The sequence below is a fragment of the Elephantulus edwardii genome, unplaced genomic scaffold (assembly GCF_000299155.1).
Source record: "Elephantulus edwardii isolate Elephantulus edwardi_28Jun2011 unplaced genomic scaffold, EleEdw1.0 scaffold00008, whole genome shotgun sequence".
Lineage (NCBI taxonomy): Eukaryota > Metazoa > Chordata > Mammalia > Macroscelidea > Macroscelididae > Elephantulus > Elephantulus edwardii.
Window position 1 is genome coordinate 19,536,067 of NW_006399758.1, and position 19,382 is coordinate 19,555,448.

Consider the following 19,382-nt stretch of genomic DNA (forward strand, 5'->3'; position numbering starts at 1 on the left):
ATGCAGCATAGTATTCCATTGTGCGAATATACCACAGCTTCTCTAGCCATTCGTTTGTTGATGGGCACTTAGGTTGTTTCCAACTTCTTGCTATTGTGAACAAAGCTGCAATAAACATGGGTGTGCATATATCTGCTTGGATGTCAGCTACCAAGATGCTTCTTTGAGGCAGGGATTTTGAACCATATTTTCAAGAGAAGCCAGTTCTTGAAAAACATTATACTTGGAAGGGAAAGGGTCAACATAGAAGAGGAAAACACTGGATGAGATGGATTGGCACAATGACTGTAGCAGTAGAGTCAGGTGTGTTGGCTCAGGGTAGGGCAACATTTAAAGCCTTGTTCATAGGGTAGCTATGAATCATAGTCGCCTGCACCTAACAGCAACATCATCAACAATGTATAAAACTAGATTTTTTAATGTTAGGGGACAATTAAGCTTATATAAGGATAGTTATTTTGTACAGAACAATGTGCGGCATCTACTTCCAAAATGGCTTGCCTCTGTAAACTCTGTGTACGAACAGTGCTCAGGCTGTTCGTTCATAGGGTCGCTATGAGTCGTCTACGACTCGACAGCATTAAACAACAATAACATGTATCATACTAGTAGTAACTCTTAATGCCCTAGGAAGTAATCTAATATTTTGAACATCTTTTTCTTCCCTTCTTTCCTTGTAGCAATCTAGCATCTGTAGAGCTGCAATCCATTATGGTATAATAGACAACGATGGTGGTTGGGTAGATGTCACTAGACAAGGAAGGAAACATTATTTCATCAAATCCAGTAGAAATGGTGTTCAATCAATTGGGTAAGTACTCAAATGATCTTTTGGGTAAGATGCCTTTAAATTATAGCATTGAGATAAAACACTTTTTAAAAGAGAAACTCATAGACTGTTTAGTCTGAAAGAAATTGATACTGAAGAAAGAAACTGATACTTTTTCAGGTTCACTCTAGTTTTGTAATTTCTATAGACAAAGAAGAAAAAGCACCCAAACCTTCAAAATTTACAACTTTTGTTTTTAGAAGCTAAGGACTTGCTAAAATTCTAAATTTATAAAAGTTTTGAAGATATAGCAATTCCAGTGTGAAGCAATACATATTTTCTCCTACCTGTGATAGAAAATATCCCAAAGAAGACTAATGATTTACAGATTTACTGTGTTCTGTGTAAGGAAAATGGAGTTCTAGTAACACAATGGTTAAATGCTCATATGCTAACTGAAAGACTAAAGTTTAAACCGACTAGTGGCTCTCCTGGATCAAATGCCTTGTGGTCTGTTCTGGTAAAGCTCATAGGCTAAGAAAGGAATTAATAACACTAAAGAATAACATTTAGAGAAATTGACTTGCTTCATGCTACAATAACCTTATTAAAAGAAAAATTATTTCAATAGACAGAAGGGCATTTTGAAACGTTCTCTAAATATGTCATCTTTATATATTGTCTGCCTAAATATAATTTGGGTGAGATCTGATGGCTTAGTGGTAAGGAATTGTGCTGCCAACTCAAAGGTATGTGGTTTGAATCCATCAATTGCTCTGTGGGAGAATGATGAACTGTCTCCTTCCATGATATTGACTGCCTCTGAAAACCCACTGAAGGGTTATAGGTCAGTTCTGACTTGATGGTACCTAACAACAAGAACAACAAATATATTGTAATTCAATGTGATAAAATTATTTTTAAAAATTTTGCGTTGTTATATGAAAGTATACACAGCAAAGCATGCTCTAATTCAGACATTCTGTACATAGTTTGATGACATTAATACTTTCTCCCAACTATACAATCTTATCCTCGTTTCTGAATTTTCCCACTCCCCTTAACATAAACGCCTTTTTTCCTGAAGTTTCTATAATTTTTTTGGTTGTTAGTGGTCATCTTGATTCCATACAGGTCGTTGTTTAAGGAGCATAATCCTCAAGGCAACCATTTCTAGTTAACTACTGCTTGGTTTAAAGACCCCAAATCCCCAGACAGCATTGGGAATATTTTTGGTTTAAGTTTTTAAAATTGTCTTAGACAATGGTTCTGGGGATTCATCAGGTCTTCATACCTCCAGAAGGTGTAGAGTCCATGGAAACTTAAATTTTTTTCATTCATTTCCCCCACTTTAGTCAGGATTCTTCTATAAAATCTTTGCTCAAAATGTTCAGTAACGGTATCTGAGTATCACTGGGGTTTTTTTGTGTAATGGAAAAGTAGGGGAGCTCTAGCATAGAGGTAAGGAATTGCCGTGCCAACACAAAGGTGTGTGGATCCATTCCACTAGCTGCTCCTCAGAGGAAAAATGGACACTCTCCCCGCATGCAGTTAAATGCCTGTGAAAACCCACTGGAGGGTGAGCAATGGATCGGTTCTGACTTGGCTACATAACAACAACATGGCAAAGGAAGCAGTAATTCATGGAAACAGTAGGTTTGAACCGACCAGCACTGCACACATGAAAGGGATGGTAATCTGCTTCCATAAAGATCTAAAGCCTTGGTACGCTGTGGAGCAGTTCTGGTCTGTCCTGTAGGTTTGCTCTGAATTGAAATCAACGTGATAGCCATAGGTTTAGTTTTGGTTTTTTTTCCTGCCCCTGAAAGCCATTAATAAATTTTATAAAATTTCTCTATATCTGCATATTTTTTCACATTTTATATATAATGTCTTACCATAATTGCCTTTTTGTGAGTGACTTATTGCACTCATCAAAATGTTTTCAAGATCCGTCCATATTGTAGCATGTATCAGGACTCCATATCTGCTACTCAATTCCCTGTATTCCATTATCTGTCCATCTATGGTGGCCTTAGTGCTAAGGAGTTTTGTTGCCAACTCAAAGACAGATAATTTGAATCTATGAGCTGCTCCCTTGGAGAAAATAGACAGTTTCTTCCCCTGTGATTTACAGCCTCTGAAAATCCACTTTGGAGGGTCAGAGGTTCCAACTTGTCAGCACATAACAACGTTCATCTGTTAGTGAGCATTTAGGTTGTTTCCACCTTGTTGTAAATAGTGTTATCCTGAACAGTTGTTCTTTGAGTATCTGTTTTCTCTCTTTTTTTTTTTTTGATAGATTCCTAGGGGTGGAGTTGCTGGTTCACATAGTAGTTGAGTTTTTGGTTTTTTAAGGAACTGCTTCAGTTTTCCACAATGGCTGTTCCATTATATATGTATGCATGTAGTTAGATAGTTAGTTAATCTTAGTCAGTATGGTGGAAGTAAAATGATAACTCATTGGTTTTTATTTTAATCTCTTTTTTGGTTTGTGATCATCATTTCATTCATTTGGTGACCACTGAATACTCTCTTCGGTTAAACAACTATTCCAGTCTTCAGTGCATTTTACTGCTGGGTTATTTGTCCTTTGTTAATTTCACTTCCTTTTCTATTAGATACTTTGTATTTATTTTCTTGTCTTATTGCTCTGACTAGGACTTCTAAACTGTACTCAGTGTAAGTTGTGAGTACCCTTGCTTTGTTCATGATCAAGGAGAAAGCTCTTAATCTTTTCCCATTAAGTATGCATTTTTCAACTTTTGAAATATTTCTGTTAGTAAGGACACTAAGTATCTTATTCTAAAACAACATGCATTTTCATATGCACTCTGTCAAATGCAAACTTACTGCTTTCAAGTCAGGGCTGTGACTCCTAGCCGACCTTCTTTGGATTTCTGAGGCTGTGAGTCATTTCCCAATCTTTCTCCACTGAAACATTCTAACCTCTAGAGAGGAGAGTCTTTGGCTTAGCAGCACAACTGTCTAGATTTGAAATGTTTGGTTTCATTAATTTCTCCTTTATAACAAACTGTTACTGTCTTTTGTTAGGATATATGAGATAGTCATTTTCCTTTTAAACTCTATGATCACATGAAGTTCCATGATAGGTTGAAATTGAAATCCATAATAACAATACAAAATACTAAAACTCATGTATTACTGCAGTGACCTGTATATGTAATTTATTAACACATTTATTCTGTAAATGTTCTATTAATTTTCTTCAATAAGTAATACATTATTACCTACAGGAAGTACTGGGCATTTCATGAAAGGATGTTTAGTTTGTTTTTTCCCCCCCTTTAAACTTAACGTGATAGGACAGGGTTTAGATCTTTTTTATATGGTCACAGTGAGTCTACAACAACTAGAGATTTGAAGGCTACATTTATATAATTTGCATATTTATATTTCAAGAGTATTACTTCTCTTTTGTGCATTAACGTATAATTTGAAGTTGACAAGAATAATTATAAAAAAATTGCAAATCATAAACTCTGAGCTAATATATATATTATAAAATATACATGTATATATTTTTCAGTGTTAAAGTATATTGTTGTTGCCATTGTTGTTAGGTGCCATTGAATTACTCTTTGTACAACAGAATCAATGAAACACTGCTTAATCCTTTTCCATTTTCATAATTGCTGCTAAGATTGTGCTCATTGTGACAGTCACTATAATCTGCCTTGTTGTCAATCTATTTTGTTGAGGGTCTTCCTCATTTTTGCTGATCAGGACTAAGGGAGACTGCCCATCTTTCTCCCATGGAGCGGCTGGTGGATTCGAAACGCATGCCTTTGAGATTGCAGCACAACCTCTTAGTATGAGGCCACCAGAGCTCCCCTGCTTTCCCAAGCATAATATCTTTCTCCAAAGGCTGGACCCTTCTGCTATGAAACATATCCAAATATGTGATATGAAGATTTAACTGTCCTTGTTTCTAAAAGGCATTCTAGCTACATTTTTTCCAAGATAGATTTGTTTGTTCTTTTGGCAGTCTTTGGTAGGTTCAATTTTTTGGCAATACCAAAATTCATAGTTCTTTAGCCTTCCTTTCCTTGGTATCTAACTTTGATATACATATGAATATTGAAACTACTGTTGCATGTGCTGATCAAGGTCTGCAGATCTCCTCAATCTTCAGTATGACAATAACAGCTTTGCTCTAGCATTTTGAAGAGGTCCTTAGTAGCAGATTTATCTGATGCAACATATCATTTGATTTCTTGACTGCTGTGTCCATCAGTATTGACTATTGACTCAAGTAAAGAGAAAAGCAAATTTTAGTCTTTTCTCCACATATTATATTATAAATAAACTAATATAATAGAGATATTTTCTGAAATCTTGAACAATTAAAATTTTGATGTTTAATGTATACCTACTTTATAACACTGTTTTTCAATAATGCATGTACTGGAGATGCATTCATTTATTTTAGACCTACTAGTTTCTGGTGGCACACATAAATACACACTCATACATATACACAAATTACTTCCTTGAGGTACTTTTTGTCTTGTCCATTTACTGAATTGCCTTATATAATATTGTAAAAGAGTTTTGCTTTGTGTTAACAAGGAAGTAACATTGAGCGTTTCAATTTTAACAGGAAACAAATGTGTAGATATAAATTCATACAGTTTGCTTTATGTTGTTATCTGTAAATAAGGAAAAGATCTTTTAATCTCAAGCATGGCATTGATTTAGATTACACTTCGAGATAATATGTAATTAACATAAAGTGGATTGTAGAGTTTTAGACTCACTATTTTACTGAAAATTACGTAAGTGAAATAAAATCCTCCTGAACCTGGAGACCACTAGTCATTTTGATGACAATTTATAAGTTAATAGTTGTTTTCTCTCTTTTTATCTTCAGCAAATATCAGTCTGCCAATTCCTTCACAGTCTCTAGAGTATCAGGTTAGCACTAAAATTTTTATCTGATTTTCTGATTTTTACATTGGATATTATCACTTCCAAAAGCTTCACTCTTTTTATGTATTTTAATTCTTGTAGTTCAGGCCATCACTTGTGAAACAACGGTGGAACAGCTGTGTCCATTTCAGAAGCCTGCTTCACATTGCCCCAGGTAACATTTTATTTAGAAAGGGAATCATTCTCTTTTATCAGGGAAAGTCAGGGTGCTTTGGCCCTGTGATAATTACCTTGGCTAACATTTTAGTATCTTTAAGATTTAAATGGTATAAATATCTTTAACATATGAAGCTTGAGAGAGTCATAGGTGATCAAAAATTGTATGCACTCAAGATACCCCAGCTTATGTTCCCCAAAGAGAGGAGAACTTTTGGCATAGAACCTGCATATAATATATAGTCTCCACGTTCACATGTATTTCAAAGAGCTCTTAGTACAGAAATGCGTGTGGAATAAAAAATTATTTCATATTTCTATTTAATTTCTGAATTAATGAAATCATATTACAAATGGGAAAGAAAAAACCCTCATTTTTCTTTTTATTGCATGTTATCTTTTACAAATTATGATAGGGTAAACCTACTATTAAATAATGAGAAATGTCTATCTTACTTGGCCAAGTGAAGGTGAAAACTTTTTTTTTTTAAAAAAACATTTTTTATTTTATTAGTTTTTTGTGTGTACAAATCAGATCTGACTGGTATAGGAGGAGATTGTCCCTCCTTCTCCAGCAGAGGATCTGGTGGATTCAAACTGTGCACCTCTGGGATTGCAGTGCAGCTTCTTGCCACTAGGCCACCAGAGCTCCCTGTGAAGGTGAAAACTTTTACAAGTATTATAAAGACATTTTTATTGAAACTTTTTTTTTAAGATTTGCAAGTGGTATTTTAGCAGATAAAGAAAGCTTTGAGGCATAAGACCACTTTGTTAATTATTGAAAGTGTAACTTCATGTAATTTCACTTGGTAATATTTTGAAATTGTCTTTATTAACTGTTGAGTTTAACCCTTAAAAAATGATTTAATGAGTTTGCTATAAATAGATTAGCTTTTGGAATAACAGCAGCAACGTTTACGAGACAGTAAGGTGTAATTTTCAATTCCATCACTATCACCAAGTAAACTGTTTTTCATAGTGTCAAAGGGATGATTTCCAAAGTTCTGACTTGGATATGAGAAAACACTGCCACAAAAGACACCAAGTGAGAGCAAGAGAAAGAAACAGATTTATTAGACGTTCATAACAGACTATGAATGTGTCAGGATAGAACGACCCTCTTCTTATCTTGTCTATGAATATATGCATTCTTTCCAGTGGAGGGTGAGGTCACACAGCTATATGGTGATGCACAGCTTCTGATGGATTTATGGTGACCCTTGGGGGTTGGCTTTTCAACTATCTCCATTTTTAAGTGAATTGGTTCCCCTTGTGTTGTTTTGCCACCGTTTCACATCACAGTTCAGAAGCAGTTTCTTATTTATTTACTTTGTCAATATTTCCTTTGCCATTCCCTATCACTTGCATCAATTGTAATTTCATGATTTAGGGGGAAATGTAAATGCATACTTTGTGAATTGGCTTACTTTGTCCTTTTACCTTCCTAAGTGTGTGTTTAATCTTGTGAAACTGGGCTACTTCCGAATTGCTTGGGGAGAAAAAAAAATCTTAACACCAAAAGGCAAGAATCCTCTTGTGCCAACAGCTTCTACCTCTGCATTTGGATGCCTATTGGTGGGATGGGTTCAAAGGATCAATTTAAAAGTGTTGTAACATTATTCCCAGTTATATGGTCAGTACAGAGTTCACACAACATGATCCTAAAGGCAGAGTAGGTAATTAGAGTGGGCAGTGAATCCCCACTGGTTACCAAATATAGAGAGATCATTTTACAGTCAGTGGGAGTTACCCTCCTACCTACAGAATCCCCAGAGGGCATCTTTCATATAAATCAACCCTTCAATTTTAAGTCACTAAAGCTCACTTTCTTCTTTTTAACTTATATTTAAATGGTTCTAGTTAGAATATTATATGTACTTTATCCAATTTGGATTATACAATTCTATGCACATGTTAAAAAAAAGAGAATTATTTGGTCTAAAATACTATAATAGATTCTTTGACACTAAGAAGGACACATTTCACATAGCTATGGTAGTTTCAATTTTAGTATTTTAAAATATTTTTGAGAAAAGTATTGTTTTCATGTAGACATGTCAGAGTTTTGATACAGCGAGTAAAATGCTTTATTCTCCTTTGCTTTTCATTTGCAACTCTCACACTTTGCTTTTAATGTCTCTTTGTGTTCTGTGAAGAGAGCATGTGAATTAGAAAAGAAAGAGAGAAAATTCAAGAGTTAATCATGTGAATATTTGTTGAATTTTAGGAATATGGAGTTTTTTGGGTTTCTTTTGCTTTTTATTTTCTCATCTTGTTTTAGTATCATAAGTCTAATAGACACTAATAATTTGACCCTAAGTTTTAAGTAAAAAAAGTTTCTAGAAACTCTTTTTAAATCAGCGAAACAAGTCCTTTAACTGTAAAGCCATCAGACATCTGGAGAGAGATCATTCCATGCAGAGAGAGAATGTAAATGCTCTGATGCAGAAACCTCTTTGATACATTTGATGAATGACTGTTAAGCTGTGTGAATGGAGGTGGCTGAGAAGTGGAAGAGGAGTAAGAAGTATAGTCAGAGAGGTATTGGGAAAACGGAATATATTAGGCTGCATGACTCTTTGCCATTTTTAAAGAATGATATTAAAAGTGTCTGAAGCTAAGTCATGACATGAATCTATGTGTATATGTATCTATCTACATGTGTGAAAAATAAGGTAGAGGGTCCAGAGTTTGAAGGAGAGCGACCATAGAGGAGCCTATTACTAGTGAAGCACCCATTAAAAGATGATGTCTGTATTTGCAGATACTCAGGAGCTTAGCCATGATCTGATTTTTAGATACATTTCAAAATTTTTTTAAAAAACCTGTCACCAAGTTGAGTCAATTCTGACACATAGTCATCCTGAGTGCTATACAGTAGAGCTGTCCATTCAGAAAATAATCTTTGTGGAAGAAATCCCTGGGTGGTGCATATGGTTAGATTCTGAGCGATTAACAGGAATAGTGGTTCAATACCACCTAAATACACCCAAAAGTAAGGCCTGGCAGACTGCTTCTGAAAAATCACAGCCTTGAAAACCCTATGTAGTGGTTATAGTCTGCATACATAGGGTGTTCATGAGTTGGGATCTGATTGATGGAAAATACCAGCAGTCTTTATGCAAGAAGTTTGCCAGACCTTTCTTTTATGGAGCCTCAATCCTTCCTTCTGGTTGCAAATTACTTAAACCATCCAGAGATCTTGTTATTGGCAATAGAAGCTGCTGATGGATTGAATGTAAGGAGACAGAGATAGTAAAAGACTTTTTTACCTGAGCACCTAGAATAATTGTGTTGCCCTTTATTGAAAAGAAAGAGCAAAGGGTTATTGGAATAAATTGGTCCTTTGTTTTCAGGCATGTTAAGCTTGAGAAGTCTATTAGATTTAAGCGGAGCTGGTGAGTAAGAAGTAGGGTAGACAAGTTACAAATTTAGAATGAAGAGATCTCAACTGGACTTATATTTGTAGGAATCAACTCAATAGATATTAATGAAAACCATTAAACTGGATGGGATCTCTAAAACTGTTAATTTAGAAAAGAGAAATGATGAAATATGTTAGCAATTAAAAATGTTTTAAGATAACATTTTATTAAATTCTAAAGGCTTTTAGAACACTAGATTCTTAAAGTTCCCTCCTAATGTTTCTTTTTGCTTTCATTCTCCAAATTAGAAGATTTCTTGTCTAAAAAAAAAAAAATCACAAAACAAAACCATCATAAAATGAATAATCCTGTTTGTGCTAAAATCTGGAAGTAGATAATAAAAACAAAAACAATTGTCTATCCTCCCAACTTATAAATATTTCAGGGGAGGGAAGAAAAGAGAGTTTGGAATGTTGACTTTACTTTTTGTATGTGCATGTCTATAGTTTTTCCAATAAAAAAGATGAAAGTAAGTTTATACATATATATATCAATTTTTTTTCAGAGTGTACTGTCCTCGTAATTGTATGCAAGCAAATTCACATTATGCCCGTGTAATTGGAACTCGAGTTTATTCTGATGTAAGTATCCTAATTTATATAGTTCTCAGTATGCATGCACACTTAAAAATATGCAAGTACATTTATATGCAGACCAAAGAAGTAGATTCTGTGTTGATGTCCATGGTGTTGTTAATCAATAATACTGAAAAATCATTACCTGTGTATAAATAGTATGTAATAATTTCTTTTGACTCAATTTTTCTTCATTTCCTACCCATATCTATTGTATCTGGCAGTCAATGAAATAGTCTGGAGGTATTTTTTGTTGCGGGGGGAAAGACATACTTGAATCTTTGTTTTAATTCTTTAATATTTGAGACATAAGCTGAACAACTGAGAATTTGTCAAACATGTGAACAGTTTCTTGTTTCTCCAAGGATTTTAAAAATAGCATAGAATAAAATATAACACGTGAAAATATATATAAAATAAAATCATATGGGGGGAGGCAGGAAAGAATGACATAATTAGAGGTAAGCAAGGAAAATTAGCTGTGATGGCTTCACTATAAATAAGCTCTTCTAAGCCAAGCATGAAGGGTAATATGGAAAAGAGATTTGAGGGAAAACATTCTAGGTGGTTAAATGGCATGTATAAAGCCATGCATGTGAGAGCAAGTGATTTGCCTGCTGAGTATAGCTAATGGGTCCCCTCTTCTTGGAGATGATAAGAATTTGAGGTAAATTTGCTGCATCCAGTTAATTTGGAAGGATAGAAGGAGACAGCTCTTATAACATCTAGGTAGAAAGGAGTCCACTATGGTTAAGCACTTGACTGTGAACCAAAATGTTAGTGGCTCAAACATACCCAGTAGCTCAGCAGGAAAACGGAAAGGTAACAGCAAAGAAACTCTACAGGGCTGTCCCACTCTATCACCGTGTTTGGTGTTAGCAGCACCTGGCAATCATGACCAAACATGTAGGTGTGGAGTTTGAAAGTATATACTAATGACTTTAGAGTTCATGTGGCAGGCATTTAGAAATCATCATAGATTTTGAAGTGTTGAGAGTTTTAAAAAAACTGACAACCCCATACTTAAGAAATAGATTCTTGCTGTTCATGTCCCACAGCATATGATAGAAATAAGATTGCAAATAGATACCTGGAATATATAGATGGCGACTTTATTTTTTTGGTTTGCTTAGGTCCAGTTTGTTAACCTCATTATGAACCATATCTGATTCAAACTTTAACTCAGTGAACGTCTATAAATGATGACTAAAATGCTTCCTTTGAGTAAGGATGTAAAGTTTTAGAGATAATGGCACGTTGGGATTCATCATCAAAACCATGAAAAGGATTAAGGCAGGCCTTTGAACTGGGTTTTGAGTCTGGGTTTAGAATCCCTGCTGAGAAGCAGCATTTCCATCCCAGATATTCCTGAATCATACTCTACATTTAAAAAATCTGTGATTTTTTATAGATTGTTTTCATTTCTTCTTTATGTTTGATATCTTTATCTTTGCCTTAATCTTACCTACACTTTAAAAATCCATAAGTTCATATTTGTCTTATCTCTGCTTAAAAGACATTTAAATTTCCCTTCATTTTTCTGTCAATATTGTGATTCTTCATATTTAAATGCCTGCCACTTCCTCTGTGAGATATGTAGTCTTCTTAGATGTTCTCTATGAAGTCACCTTTTCCTCCTTTGAAGCCCTATAATATTCTTTCTTTATGGTTTAGCAGATTTTGTCAGGTATTAGGATTGTTTTTCTCCATATATAATTTGAGAGTTCCCTGAATGTAGCAACTGAGTAATCATTGATTATTTTTGTCATTGGCAAGGTTCACTTGCTTCTTGCCTTAAAACAGTGACATTGGGCATATTTGTAGGAAAATAAAACTAATAAATAGATAGAAATGAGCATCTTCAAGATTACTAGAGATGTAGGTTTGATTCCCCCTGCCCCTTAAATTGTCCAGTTAAGCCCCAGAACTTTTCATTGTAATATCATCTGGTAGAAATCTTTCAAAATATCCTGCATACTTCTTTGTACAGACTAATTCTTTGCTGAAGCTAGCCTTTTGATGATTATAACCTGAAATCTTTTGTTTTTCTGCCTTAGGAAATATATTTATTATTGTAGTTCTTTTAGGAGTAAGTTGGAAATAAAGACTGTTATACATTAAAGGAGCACAGATGCCATAGGATGCAATCTGTCAGGGGCTAACTGAAAGACTGGACAGTTGAACCCACTAGCTGCTCCGAGGGGGAAAAATGAACATCTTCTATAAAGATTTATATCCTGGAGGCCTGGTGGAGGGTTTCTATGAGTCACAACTAAGTAGGTGACAATTAGATTTTTTAGTATCACGTAGGACAACCCAAGATCCAACTGATAGTAGCCAGTCTTTCTACATCCAATAAAATGTGTCCTCTCCTCACAAAGGTTCATATGGAAGATGAGAACAAATCAATCTTTCTTTTCCAATCTCAACTATATCATTCATTACAACATTGCCTCAACTAGTTCCTTGCTTCTTAACATTATAGTTACAGCTTTCACTTTGTTACTTTTAAAGCAATGTGAATTTAACTTCTAGTTTCTTACAGATGGAATTCATTTCTGCATATATTGAACTGTCCATTTGCATAAAATGTTCCATTCTTTTCTTAATATAATATAGTCTATAAGATATGGATTTGAAAAGAAAATCTGTGCTGACCTTTGAACTCAAGCAGGAATTTCCACAAACTGCATAGTTAAGAGACAAGATGATAGTTTAGACACAGGCTAAATACTTGAATTTAATCATTCATGGTTTAAGAACAGTTAGTGCTTTGACAAAATTGTCAATAACATCCTTTTAACAAAACAGAATAAGTACTGAAATGTGTGAAGATTGTTAATCCCATCATGAACCATTTTAGATTCAGATGCTCATTCAGTGAAGGATTTTAAATAGTGAATACAATACTTCCGTGGAGTAAAGATGCAAAGTTTGAGATGTAGAGCATTTTGTGATGCAGCAAAAGCATGGAAATGATTAAAACAGATCTTATAACTGGTCTGGTTTGTTCTGTTGGAGAATTTGCATTTCCATCCTAGAATATATTTTAACAAGATTCCATGCTCATTTTGACAGATTCCCCAGATGATTTTTATAAGATACACCTAGAGATTTTCTTAAAATGTACATTGTTTTAGTGCATCTGGGGTGAAAAGGCAGATTCTTGGGCAAGAACCCCACCAAGATGAACTAGTTTGAAACCGTGAAGTAAAGAGTTTGGATTCTGGACTCTTCAATCTGATGCACACTGACTGATGCCAGGGAAGTCCCATGATAAATCAGAGCCACATGGAAGCACACCTTTCTTGCTTGGACCAGGATGTGGATTCGAGCCTCCTGCCCTGGGATTGGTGGCACAACTCTTTACCACTAGTCCAACAAAGTTCCTCCCTTAAGTTAGAAAAGCACATAAAATCCCTCACTGCAAATTAAGTCCCTTACTTGTGCAGCAAAATGAGAAAAGAACACACCAGTTTGTTGAAAAAAGACCTCTGGAGGTATGGAAGAGAATTGCTTTATTCAGAAACAGCCTAAATGTTCCATTTTGTAGCTGTTTCTTCAGATATGCTCAGATGATACATTCTGATAGAACATTTGGATAAAAGCAAATGTTGAAAAATTTGGAAAAGGCTATCATGTTCCAGAATAAATTGTTTGACTTTTGGACTTGAAACGATACTTTTCTTCTCTCTAGGAATCTCAATTCAAATCATGTACTATGATATTCATCGTGCAACTTTCCCACATGGTTTCTAAGGCTGTGACTCTCTACAGAGGTAGCCTGACATACTTTTCTCTGTCACAGCAGCAAATATGTTCAAACTGCCAACCTCACACTTATCTATGACCTTCAGGGCTCCTTCAAATTATGTGATTGGTATGATTAACTCATAAAGTTTTCTTAAGAGTCTGTGTCAGACCGCTCAAACCAGAGTCATAGACATTGAGATGCTAATTTAAAGTATGATTGATTGCTTTCCTTTTTAAGTAGAGGTCATTCTTTCAGTCAATAATCTTTCTGTTTTATTTAACACATTGCTGCAAATGACTGCAAAACGTGTTTCTAAGCATGGTCGTCAATTTAAAAGTGTGCGGCACCGTGTTAAGAAAAGAAGAAACTCTCATTTAATATATAGTTGAGAAAAAAATTATATATATGCTGAACTATGCTGGTGTTATCTGCGAATCAAAAGTGAACATAAATGAGCCAATTTGTGGATGTTTGGTCAGGTGACTCTGGGGTGGATAAAAAGCCTGAAACTGAAGTGTGATCAACAGGCCCTTGGAGTGATAAGATGAGCTGATTTGGGTTTTAATACTTTCCCAATCCAAAACCTGCTGTTAGAGTTGGTCAGGTGTTTGTTGAGTTTGATGATGGGGAAGCCACTGTTTAGACCTGCCTTGAGATTTGTTTAGATTTTCTGACTTTAAAAATACTCTCTTCTATATGAAATATTACTGAGTAGTTTTCTACTAGGTACCCAATTAGAGACAGATATCAGGGCCACTAGTGTAGTAAAACAGTGAACCAGACGAAGTTAGCATAGATTTCCTAATAATAGTAAATTCGTCTTCTGCCCTTAGTTGTCCAGTATCTGCCGAGCAGCAGTGCATGCTGGGGTGGTTCGAAATAATGGTGGTTATGTGGACATCATGCCTGTGGACAAAAGAAAGGCTTACACAGCTTCTTTTCAGAATGGAATCTTCTCAGAAAGGTAAGAAAAGAGGAAAAAAAGTAAAACTTATGTTAGCAATGTTTTTGTGTATTTTTAATTGTGTTGAACAGACCTACTTAAGCATGGGTTTGAACTTGAATGACTGAGCCAGGATATTTCTTTGTACACTTGTGTAACAATTGGTCGTGTAGGGATGAGAGAAGCTGCAGTACCAGAGGTGCCGGTCTCCTCCAGGCTTATAGAAATCAACATGAAAATAGGATTACAAGTCAGAACCAGTCTTTTGTTAACTGATCTTATAATTAGGAAATTTCTTTCACCCTCTTTTGGATTTTCTAGATTAGTTTTGTATGTTTAATTCTTTCTAGATGGGCATGGCACTGAATACTTTTCTAATCCAGCTATCAAGAAAAGTATTTGACAGAAACAATGAGTTTGATTTTCCTGACAGCTCAGCTCTCTTTTTAACACGTTGCCGCACACTTTTAAATTGAGACCGTGCTTAGAAACACATTTTTTTGCCGTCATTTGCGGCAACGCGTTAATTGGAAGTTGGATGTCAATGATAAAACTCTTTTCCGCTCATTTTATGCATTAGTATATTTTATTCGTTGTAAGAATTTATGTCAATCATTTTGTCTAGTGTTTGCTTATACCATAGGAGGAAACACCCTGCTATTTGTGTTTTGTTTTGTTTTGTTTTTTAAATCATTAAAAATTTTTTTGTGTGTGTGTAAGCAATATTAAGTCTCAAGGATTTTATATTGATGCATAAGAGTCCCATATGGTTAGGTGTTCTTTAGAGTCTTCAGAATTGCCCACAGAGGGGCCCAAAGCCTAGTACAGTTTCTCTAAAAACCACCAGGGAATATACCATGCAAATTACCTGGATTTCCTTCTGCCAGACTCACTGAGTGTTGTCTTCATAAAAAGAGCAACTGTTGTTACATGAGATGGTCTCAAAGGCTATTGTTGAGAAGGTGACCTCTCTACATACAACCTATTTCATGATCTTATACAATAATTATTATGTTAATTAATTAAACAAATAACTATAAAATTTGTTATTGAGTGATAGCAAGATGCATAGTATAGTGTCATAAACTAAGTTGATGTGAACAATTTCATCCATATTTGACATTTCTTAAACTTACTTTAAAGTTGTGATAGATGAAGAGAAAACTGAGGATAATTGTAACTTCAGTTATCCTTAGAAAATATTATCATTATAATTTTAATTTTGAATATCTAATGTAAAGAGTCCACATGCTACTGAGCACTTTACCTATATAAGCTAATTATGACTAACGGCCCTTTAAAGTCAATAATATAAATGCTAAGTTAAAGATATGTTAACTGTGTCCCACAGGGATTATACTGTGTGGCCAAAACCATATAACTTGGGAAATTCAAAGCTCAGATTCAGTACTAGTTTGGTGAGCTTATAGGCATTTCCCCGGTGTATCAGTCTGTATGCCAGAGACAGATTAAGCCAGATACATTCATTTGCTAAGACTTTTAGTTCATTTCCTAACATAGAGTAATTATCTTCTAATATTAAAACATGTGTGTGAGAGTGTGTGTGTGTGTGTACCATTTGTGTTCATGTGTTTTCTATTTTAAGAGATTCTTAGAACTGTTCCCATTGATCATTAACTTTTCTCACAAAAATTTTTTTTCTAAAAGTTATATATTTAAATTTGGATATGTATGATGTCAATGTCATTTAAATTTTATTAAACTGAGAAATGAGATTAAGCTAGTATTCTAGACAAGTATAGATTATTGTTAGTATAGATAATGGAAGCAGGAGTGACATCCACTTCCTAAATAGCATGCCTCCGGAAACCCGATGAACTTTGCTAAATGTCTATAGTTGTAGAGGAGTTTCAAGTCTTTTGTTCATAGGGTCACTATGAGTTGTGCTCAACTCGAAGGCAATCAAGGACAACAACAACAGATATGTATATTAGAATAGACAAAGTGCTGATTATACCATGGACTGCCAGGAGAACAAACAGGTTGATCCTAGAGAGGGAGAAACCAGGCTGCTCCTTGGAGGCAAGGATTCTGAAGCTTCATCTGACATTGGGCATGTTACAAGGCAGAACCAGTCCTTGAAGAGGGACATCATGCTTGGAAGGGTGAAGAGACAGAGAAAAAGAGGAAGACCATCATTCAGATGGACTGATTCATTGGTAGGGGGGTGGTAATGAGGGTAGGCATGTCAGAGAAAGAGACAGTATAGTTGGCCCAGGCTAGAGCTGACTTCAGGGCTATTGTACATAGGGGTTGCTATGAGTCACGAATGACGTAATGTCGTATAACAATAACAACCGCAATTAGTAGTAGTAGAAATAGTATAGATTTCCTAATTTGCAATTAATAATGAACCAGGTGAAATTAGTTTTAAAACTGTTTCAGTATATATTCTCTTAATAGTAAAACAATCTTCCTAACTCTGCTTTGTTTTAAGATCAAAAGAATATATAAAAATATGATCTAAATCTATGAAGTTCTTATGTAAACTATTATGATGTCTTTGGAGTATTATACAGCATAAATTTCCCCAGTAAACTTGCAGCACAGTATACACTTAAAATTTTGAGAATTTTGTCATCCTCATTGAAGTCTTCCAATAGCTGTACATTTTTGTGTCCTAAGAACATTGACCATCTGGATTCTCAGAGCTGCCTTTTGTTCATTCATGAGAGTCATGATTCATTTGAAGACTATGTGGAGATGACATCAATATGCTTTTATATTTTTCTTGCAGTTTACAGAATCCTCCAGGAGGAAAGGCATTCAGGGTATTTGCTGTTGTGTGAAGTGGAACACTTGGAAGAAGATACTACAGATGATTCCAAATGCCGTATTTCTGACGTTTGTATAAAACTGTAACATTACTGTACAGAAGATAACAACTATCTCAGTCCAGAAAAGTACCAAATGATTATAAAATCTTGACAGCCAGTCTGTAAAATAAAACATGGGACTTTAGCTTTGGAAAAAGTAATGAATATATAATGGTTTTAGAATCCTGTGTTAAATAATTGCTATATTTTCTTAGCACTTATTTTTACAGTTAAATACATAGATGTGATTGTTCTACATTTCATATATTATATGGTGCTTTGTATATGCCACTAATGTATCTAAAGATGGAATGTGAATGGCCCTAGAATATCATCTGGTGCATTAAAAACTATTCAACTTCAAAAATGGGAGAAAAAAAATCAATATTGTAACAGTTTTTCTAATCCAGTGCACTAGCTACTTCAAGTGTTCCCCATTTATTTTCAAGATAATACATGTACAGTTTTTTTCCCTCCTATTACATTTAGGCATAGAGAATATTCAGTCTAATAATGTACTTCTTTTTGTATAAAATAATCTATTACTGCCCAAATGAACCAATTAAAATGTCTAATTTCCTGGGAATGGTCTTTATAGTAAATGGTATAAGGTCAGAGTAGTGGTATTAAAAATATTCCTAGTTCTCATATATGAAGTATAAGGATAAACATAGGCAGCCAGAGTTTTCTATGTATTAAAATGAGGTCACACATTTTCTTTTTTTATCCTGGCAAATACTCCTGCAGGCCAGGAAGTATATAATGGCAGAAAGTTTAACAAGGATGAACAAAATATTTCATCACCATTGCCACTAATTTTCTTAATGGTAAATGGCCTTGTGTACTAATGTTACCATATTATGGTACTTATAATGGTGATATATTTGTTTCTATGAAAATGTATTGTGCTTTGAGACTAAAAATCTATAAAACATTACTTTTGTTAATTTTTTTTTGCTGATGAATTTCTTCTTTTTGATTCCTATAAATATATTAAAATGATTCATGTTTCAGAGTATTATTTCACTCTTCTTTGCTATCTTAGTTTAAGGAAGAAATAATTTTAAGATAAATGAACTAAATTTGGTCTCGTAATATAGTTTATTAACATTAAATATAAATTACATAATGCTAGCAGTCTCCAAAGTCAAGTTGTTTAAGTAACTGTATATAAAAGAGAAGTATTATATGAAAATTTGAATAAAATGAGAGATGAATTTATAAGTCACAAAGAAAGACTCTAAGAGATATAAAGTGATTATGAATGAAATAATTGACAAGTATTTCAAATATATTTATAAAGTAAATCAGTGGGCTTTTGGAAGCAAAGGAATGCAAGATAATCTGAGGACTGCCATAACAGATTTTCAAATAGCCCCCTGCTTAAGGCATCTACAAGTTATGACCACTGTCTGGGAGGCTTTTTCAGTACATCTTATCATGAGTCTGGTGACCTGGTCTTGAGGGAGCTGTGCCGTTAACTCAAAGGCACTCACTTCCTTTGGGATATAGTCTTGGCAGCCCAATGAAGGGTTGCCCACTGTGTGCCAGATCTAACACCAAGGCAATTCATTTTTTGGTGGCTGACCATTTGTGGTTTGTTTTGTTTTGCCTTTATTTTCAGTTTTATCATTAGATGTATGTACTAAATACAGTGTTGCTACATGTAATTTGCTGACATTATTGTTCTCGGATGATCACTTGCAAATGATTCTAAGTTACTATTTAGCCCATTGCTATGTAGGTTATAACAAAGATAATGAAACTGAAAACAAAATGAGATATTTGACTTAAATCAGAACTGACTTTTGACATAAGTTATAACTGAAGCCCATTGTAAATCAGGGAGTACAGATACATTCTTTTACTGTATTGGAGAGAACTATAAATTGAGGGTTGGGTCATGGTTTCTCTAGAAGGTTCTTCTTTGCTTCTTCTAGCTTCTTCTTCTTGTGAAGTACCATCCAGTT

The 19,382-nt window shown here is 34.6% G+C and overlaps 1 protein-coding gene across 2 annotated transcripts in view; it reads left to right on the plus strand.

Annotated features, from left to right (window-relative positions):
* The window catches only part of CRISPLD1 (cysteine-rich secretory protein LCCL domain containing 1), a 53,930-nt gene extending 35,497 nt beyond the window's left edge, over window positions 1–18,433 (plus strand). Inside the window, exons 9-14 of one of the 2 annotated variants that reach the window (XM_006880477.1) lie at window positions 681–811; window positions 5,664–5,707; window positions 5,804–5,876; window positions 9,809–9,884; window positions 14,466–14,596; window positions 17,334–18,433. In XM_006880477.1, the coding sequence (XP_006880539.1) occupies window positions 681–811; window positions 5,664–5,707; window positions 5,804–5,876; window positions 9,809–9,884; window positions 14,466–14,596; window positions 17,334–17,385 (507 nt within the window). In that variant the 3' untranslated portion in view covers window positions 17,386–18,433. The remainder of the gene's footprint in view (window positions 1–680; window positions 812–5,663; window positions 5,708–5,803; window positions 5,877–9,808; window positions 9,885–14,465; window positions 14,597–17,333) is intronic. The other variant, XM_006880478.1, reaches the window with a different exon arrangement.
* The last annotated feature ends 949 nt before the right edge of the window (window positions 18,434–19,382 follow it).